The following is a 7,847-nucleotide window of genomic DNA, read 5'->3' as shown; positions in this document are numbered from 1 at the left end:
TTTGAGAGAGGCTCTTCTACTCTAGCCTTGGCTGATCTGTAGCTGAGGATGACCGTGGTGTGCCTGCACCAGCATCTCAAATGCTAGGATTAGACTTATGCCTCACTATGCCTGGATATGTTCTCTATTTATAGAAGGGCGAAGGGTTTTTTGTTTGTTTCCCCTTTCTTTCCTTTTTAGGAACACTGTATGATAATGCTTTCCCTTCTTTCCTAGATACACTAGGAAATGTGCATCCTGGAGGAAACTCTAATCAAAAGTGGATGGTAGTCTCTGTGCTCACATATGGCTTACAATAAGGAGACACGTTTCAGTGAGTTCATATTAGCATGTTTACCATGCTCTGCTGTTCTTGGGTGATCACAAATTTTCCTTAACACTGGCAGCAAAACCAAAAGGTCTAGAAAATGTGATCCGTGGTGGCCAAGGACTGTGGACTATCTAGGCGACACTTTCTGCCCTACTAACTTCTGCAAACACTCTGGAGTCTCATGCCAAGAAAATATGATTGGTTCACAGTTGCTCTGACTTTATTACCTAACAAGAAATTACACTGTGGCAAGAAGAGTGTCTGCAGTTGATGTCAGCTTCTGCTACTGCACCATCAAGGTATTCAAGTGTGGCTGAGGAGTCAGGAGGACTAGAATTTATGGACTCACTTTGATACTGTAATTAATAGTTTGGAGTATTTTATAAAGCAAGATAATTAGAACGTTATGAGTTTTAGAGAACACTGAGATGCCTTGCCCATTTCTTAAGCAATCAGGCCATCTGGTTAACCTGGGAAAGGTTAGCTTGCTAGAATTGCACAAAAGGTGGACTGATTTGTTCAATCCAAACTAGAAAATTGTAGTACAGTTCACTTATATTTCTGAAAAATTTTAACAATCAGTTTTAGATAGCCCACCCAGAGTCTGAGGTATCAATTTTCATTTATAAGCAACTTTACAACATGATTTCAGAGAAAAATTCTACCCCATTTTATTTTAGAGTCACATAGCCCATGTCTTCCTGCTTTTAGCATAATTCCTAAATTTCCATGTTTCATGTAAGCATTAAGAACTATTATTCACAGAACATTCACTCGCTTTGTTGAGAAGATATGAGTAGAACAGAACCCATAAAATGTCCTCACATGAAACACTCATCAAAACCACCAGCGAAGGTACATGAATTGGACACCACTTGGTGTGTATTATGACACGGACTACAATACTGCTGCTATAAATAAATTAAATTAGATAAAATAATTGTGCTAAATATCTAGCCAGTAGTTTAAAAACATTTGTTGGATTAACTCTGAGAATTATGAACAAGTGTTTGTGCTCATTAAAGCATAATTTCCACACCACTAGCAAACAACTCTTCAGAACTCTCTGCTTTCTATACACAGCCATTTCTATATAGCCGTTCCATCTCAAGTGTAAAAAAATCAAGAAAAAAAAAAGAGTGAAGAAGGAGAAAGGAGTCTAGTTTATGGCCAAATCATATGGGAGAAAGTTTTCCAAAATATCCTCAGAGTTTTTGTTCTGACAATTCCTTCCTTCCTTGCATCTCGTCAGGACTCCCTTGTTCATTGACAGACTATTATGTTCAGAATGGTTACTGAAAACTTTCAGCACTCAGAAATGCTCGTGAGACATATAAAAATGTCTTTATTCAGACGGGAACATATAATACCTGCCAAATTTGTAGGTTTGAAACCACTTTCAATAGGAATTAAAAGGCCTCCTTCCTTGTTGAAATAGGAGTATCAATAGACAACTTGTCTGCTTGGGAGAAATAGCAGGTTCTTGTCTCTGATGTTGCAATTTAGTTTAAAATCACTTTGTGATGACAGGGTACATAAAGATGACAAAACTCTAAAGATGACAGTCTAATTTTCAAAGATGACCGATCATCGATAAAAGATTAAATAACGTAAACATTTGAAATGCCAGATTATCAGGTGGTGGGCACACTTCCAGCATTTCAGGATGCAGAGACACTACTGATAAGATAGACGGATACTTCTGATATTCCTCTCATATGCTTTGCAAAAATTATCCTTCCCCAAGAGATGTGAATGTCTGGTAATTGCTTTTCATTTGCAAGTTATGTATTTTTTCTCCATTCTAATACAATATATTAAATGGTACCAAATGACAGGCACAGAATGGTCAAAAATCAGATTTTACAAAGCCCCATGCCTGATTTGGGACCATTCTTCCTTACGATAGCCAGCTATTAAATTTTAACAGCAATTTTGATATACGTACTAGAATGATAAGACATGCTGGTCCTATGAAGCTCCAGATGAAGTTGTTTTCAGTGCTCAGCCAACATCTATAAAGTAAATGAGAGGTAAAAATCAGTGAATACTCTGCATGGACCATAGCAAGACAACATTTTCAAAGACACGCAGAGCATTCAGAAGTGTCTTTCAAATGCTCACAATGTCTGTTTGACTTACACTTTGGTGGTACCATAATATCTGTATCCTAAAGATGCCGAGAATCCAACAACTACAGCTGGGCTGAGATAGCCAAAGATATAAAAGTTCTTGTGTAAAAACCCCTTGTTGTAGATGACTCCGACAACGATGAGGTATAGGTGAATGCCTTCAATGCACATCCAGGCAAAGGCAGCTAAGAAGAAGTAGTGGAGCAGCCCAGCAATGATAGAGCAGAGCAACTAGAATGCAAACGGGAGAAGGAACCATAAGCAACATTCTCTTTGTCATTATCTTATCATCCCTCGACGTTCTTCATGAAGGATGCCACTTTATATCACGACTGATCACACTAAAATATCTCATCAGCTTTGTTTTTAAGATGATCTACTTGAGGCTGATTTAAAGGAGCTGCACTTCACCAATGGGAAGTGCCAACTGACTCTGTGACAGAATTAACCTTCCTGACTTGTCTTGAGATTTGTTGTTTTTATACATTAATGTTCTGGGATAAATTGGGGACTCTTCACAGAAACTATTGTTTCTCATTGACTTTCTGATGGTTTCAACTGACTTCTGCCTGGATATCATTGTCCTTTCCATTTTAAAGTTCAAAGAATGTAAATTATTCTTAAATCTTATAAAACAAAGTGAACATCTTGATGAAGTGGCAAGATTGAAAATGAACAAATAGTAGTACGTTTTACCAAAATAAACATTATAGAATCCCTTCTGGTTGTAAGATTGCTATGTAAATTTGAAATGTGTTTTCATTAAACATTTTTCATGAGTATTTATTTATTACTTAGAATTGGAATTATATTTAAACTTGCTTTATTTTTTTAAAAAAAGAAACTTTATGTGTCTGTTCGTCTACTTGTCTATATGCAGATCATGTGCGTGTGGTGTCCTTGCAGGCCAGAAGATGCTCTCAGATACTTTGAGATTGAACTTAATGGGTGGTTGTGAGCCACCAAATAGGGGTGCTGAGGAATGAACTCTGGTCTTTGGCAAGAGCAGCAAGTGCTCTTAAACACTTACCCATCTCTTTATCCTCTGGAGTTAGGTCTACAAGAACTAATAGAAAAGCAGCCATGCCCTGAGTAGTAAAATAGTATGTCTTACTGGAAGAGTTGTACAACACACATACGTATTTCTCTTACTAAAGCAATGTAGGTGATGGAGAAATGGCTAGGTGCTTAAGAACACTGGCTCCTGGAGAGGAGCAGGAGTGTTTCCCAGCACCCATGGTGACTCACAGCTATCTCTAACTACAGTTTCAAGGGATCCAATGGCCTCTTCTGAATTCTGCGAGCAATAGGGATTCGAGTGGGACTCACACACACATGATTGTAAGACACTCATATTTGTAAAGTAAATAAACCTAAAATATTAAAGCAATGCAATTGAAGAATAAGGAGATTCCAACTTAAAATACAGTGGAGAGAGGACTGCTGGATAAAGTAGGGAAAGGAAAGATTTCTGAAAGTTGAAATTTGGAAGTCACTTATGAAGAAATTGATATTGAATTAGAGCTTAAAATGGGTATATTTCACAGGAAAGAGTTGACCAAAACACTCTATGTAACAACTGTAGAGCTAAAAATAAGAGGAAAGAGGAGATACACACCTACACATCAGAGGAGATACACACCTACACACCAGAGGAGATGCACACCTACACACCAGAGGAAATACACACCTACACACCAGAGGAGATACACACCTACACACCAGAGGCCTGAAGAACTGAGAGGTTGAGAAGAATTGAAGAATTGAAAATTGAGAGATGTCATGAGTTCTGACACACAGCCTAGAACGTTTGTATAATCAGAAGGGTGTTCCATGCTGTCTAATTCAGAGGGAAACTTAATTATTAGTTACTAGCTTCAGACCTTGGAAGATTTCCAAGGGGAACAGAAGTGTACAGTCACTTTCCTGATTTCTGTCCCAAGAATACTTTTCTCCAGCCAGTGCATGAAAGGTGTTTCAGGTTCTAGCTGCTGATGTTGCATGTGAACTTCAATGCTGTTCACATCAGCCAAGGTTACTGCCAGCCATTGGCTTACAGATAGTCTAGTTGCTTAGAAACCAGGGAGTACTCTTGTGATCAGTAAAGGACCCTTCAAAGGACTCGAAGGCATCTGTGATGGCCCTTTTTAGAAGTACACTGCTCTTCCTTTCCTTTACTTAGAGTTGGACTTTGTTGGCTGCCTCTTCCAGTCTGCAATTCCAATTTTCTCTCATGAGCATGTCCTTTAGTGTATATGTTTATCTCCACTGCAGGTCCAACTTTTCTGTAGATGTAAATTGATATGAAATTCTTTGGTGAGGCCCAAAGTTACCTCACCTGTTTTTTGCGATTACTCTCTGTGGTCATTTGCTTGGCCCATAGGAAATGATATTATTAGGAGGTGTGGCATTATTGGAGGACATGTGGCCTTGATAGAGGAAGTCTGTCACTATGCTCAAGTTCCACCCAGTGTTGACAAGAGCCTCCTCCTAGCTGCCTGTGGAAACCAGTCTCATCCTGGCTGTCTTTGGTCAAGATGTAGAACTCTCAACTCCTTCTCCAGTACCATGCTTGCCTGGATGGTGCCATGCTTCCTGCCTTGATGATAATGGACTGAACCACTAAAACTCAGCCAGCCACAATTAAATATTGTCCTTTATGAAATTCCTTTTGGTCATGGTGTCTCTTCACAGCCATGGAACTCTAACTAAGACTCTCTCAATCCTTATAAAACTTCATTTCCACTCCTCTTCAGTCCTTGCTTATTGCTTATGCAAATATAGGTATTTATTTGATATAAAATTTTTGTTTTCTCAATGATTTACATAATGAAGCATAATTTTTTTGTTTAATCAATTTGTCGCGTGTGTCTTTTAGATATGTTACTGTTATGAAACATAGAGAAGATAACTTAAATGATTACCTAGCATGTCTGCCACACTAAGACCTTTATTACAGTTCATATGCATAAGATAATACTCAGTTAGAAAACACAGGAGAAAAGAATAACGTACAGTGGGGCCGGACTGCATACCTTATTAGTATTTATGTTGATGCCAATAAGAAAAACAAGTTCTGCTAGAAAGAGGCTGCAGCAGAGATTCTTGTGAATTGTGGTCCTGGTGCTTTGAATTTCACTGAAGAACCAGAAGGTGAAAATGCATATGGCCAGGCAGATCAGGGAGATGATTATTCCGAGCTGAGTGATCCTGGTCAGGATATTATAATCTTTAATTCCCTAAGGGTGAACAGTGACAGAGTTGTTACGAGGAAGACTTAGTGACTTATCAAAGGGACTACAATCGCTCATGAACTTCTCAGGGAAGCATTAATCAAAGTGTTCATAAAAATGTAAAAATAAAAATGTACATTTAGATGAGAAAAACCTGTGCTCAGTATCCAGAGAAATCTGATATAAATCATGTAGCAGGCTAACAGTACTATAATTAGTGATTTTCTTTCTCTAAGCATAGTATATATTAGTACATGCCTGAATAATGTTATCACCATCAGTTGCATGATATTGAAAAGGTGATTTATCATTGTAATGGGAAAATGGTTAATTAAAACAGATTTATCAGTGGTAAGTCCAAGGCTTATGTCTATGAGGTGATTCATCTAAAACACATTAAACAAAGGTAAATGAAAAACGGGATGTGAGGAGGGCCAACGTAGTGCAGTTGAGACTGAGAGTGGAGATGGGTTGTCTATTTTCACATAAAGAAGTGTTTCCCCATCAACACAATGGGAAAAATAGTCTTTATAATTTGTACTACTTCAATCAAGTGTGTTATGACACTTAATAGACTTTATCATTGTATGGAATTGAATTAGTGGCCTAACAAAGAAGCTTAGAACACCACCTGATGAAGACTAAAACAGAGAGATACATATAATAACAATAATAATAATAATAATAGTAATAATAATAAAAACAACTGTGAGGAAATAGTACTGAAGCAAAAGATGTATTACAAGGATATTTACCATGTTTTTATATTTGAAAATCTTTGGGGTTTTACATTCTTAAAGATGTATTAGGTAAAAATATGCCAAATTTTATCCGGCATCAAAATGATAAAGAGATTGATCTGCAGATACTATGAGAGTAAAATGTGTGAATATCTATTGAAATATCATGCAAAATCCAGAGCAGTGAAAAGATATTGTGTCTTTCATGCAACCTAATGGAGGTTAAGGCTTAAGTAAGTTCTTGATAGGAAATAACCTATAAATTCCATATTACACATATCCTAGAAGAGAAGGAAAGAATCAGAGACGAAAGCAAACCAAACTACACCAAACCAAACAAAACCCACAGGCTTTTCAATTACATTAAACATACAGTTGACCCCCAAGGAAAAGAAATAAAAGGATCATTTTTTTCAATGACATAGGGTAAGAAGAGAAAGGTTAAGGGTGACAAAGGACGGCTGCAGCATTGTGAACACAAGCACACATTTGGCTTACAATGGAGGTACTAGAGGACATCAAAATCGCAAAGTGTGTCAGGTGACTGCAGCGGCAGGAGGTGTGGGTGTCGTTTGAGTGTGTAAGCTCGCAGCCCTCTGATGACCAGCTGCCGTTGTTCATGGCATCGGCTGAATAGTTCCAAAAGACACACTGTGTCTGGTGCTTATCCGAGAGCTGAAAAACAGACATCCCACTGGTGAGACAAAGCGAAAACCACCCGGAAGTGTGTGTGTGAGTTTGTGTAAGTGTGAGTGTGTATATGAGTGCACCTATATGGAGATTAGTAGGCAACTTTGAGGAGTCAGTTTGCCCTTCTGTGGTATTTGTATTTAAACCAGCACCAATGGGATTAGCATGATGCCAATCATGAACACAGAACCAATGCTGACAAATGACCACACTTGCTCTTTTGTACCAGACCTGATTGCAATGATGCTACATTTTTCCTATTTTGTTGATTTGTGATAATTTTTACCAAGTGACGTCATGTGTATTTCAAACAAAAAGAACATTACTGACATTTATCATCTGTCTTTATTCAGCAAATGCTTATTTTTTCTATCAAATGTTTGTCAGTTATGTACAAAAAATGCAATATTGACCAAAACAATGAGTATTTACTATTGATCTTACATTCTATTGTAAATTTAAAAAACATGTAAAATGAGAAAAGCAAATGAGAAGCAAGAAAATGAAATGCAAAGTAGTGCAAAGAGACTCTTTCTAGAAGATGATGTCTGGTCCTGTGAACGTATGAGCATAGCACATTGATTTCTGTGAGTGTGTGTGAGTTTGTGTGTGAGAGTGAGTGTGTGAGTGTGAGAGGGTGTGCGTAAGTGTGAGCATGTGTGAATGTGAGAGTGAGTTTGAGTATAAGTATGAGTGTGTGTATGTGAATGTGTGGGTGTGAGTGTAAGCATGAGTGTGTGAG

At 37.8% G+C, this 7,847-nt stretch overlaps 1 protein-coding gene across 2 annotated transcripts in view; it reads right to left on the bottom strand.

The window, feature by feature from the left end:
- Adgrl4 (adhesion G protein-coupled receptor L4) overlaps nucleotides 1-7,847 on the bottom strand; it is a 101,958-nt gene that overhangs the window by 25,186 nt on the left and 68,925 nt on the right. For both annotated transcript variants that reach the window (XM_028754299.1, XM_028754301.1), the window contains 4 exons: nucleotides 6,914-7,090; nucleotides 5,478-5,681; nucleotides 2,453-2,673; nucleotides 2,259-2,325 (listed from right to left, as the gene is read on the bottom strand). In XM_028754299.1, coding sequence (XP_028610132.1) covers nucleotides 2,259-2,325; nucleotides 2,453-2,673; nucleotides 5,478-5,681; nucleotides 6,914-7,090 — 669 coding nt within the window. The remainder of the gene's footprint in view (nucleotides 1-2,258; nucleotides 2,326-2,452; nucleotides 2,674-5,477; nucleotides 5,682-6,913; nucleotides 7,091-7,847) is intronic.

This window comes from Grammomys surdaster, unplaced genomic scaffold (genome assembly GCF_004785775.1).
Source record: "Grammomys surdaster isolate TR1022 unplaced genomic scaffold, NIH_TR_1.0 125996, whole genome shotgun sequence".
Lineage (NCBI taxonomy): Eukaryota > Metazoa > Chordata > Mammalia > Rodentia > Muridae > Grammomys > Grammomys surdaster.
Note: the sequence above shows the minus strand (reverse complement) of the source record. Positions and strands in the feature narration are given on the sequence as shown.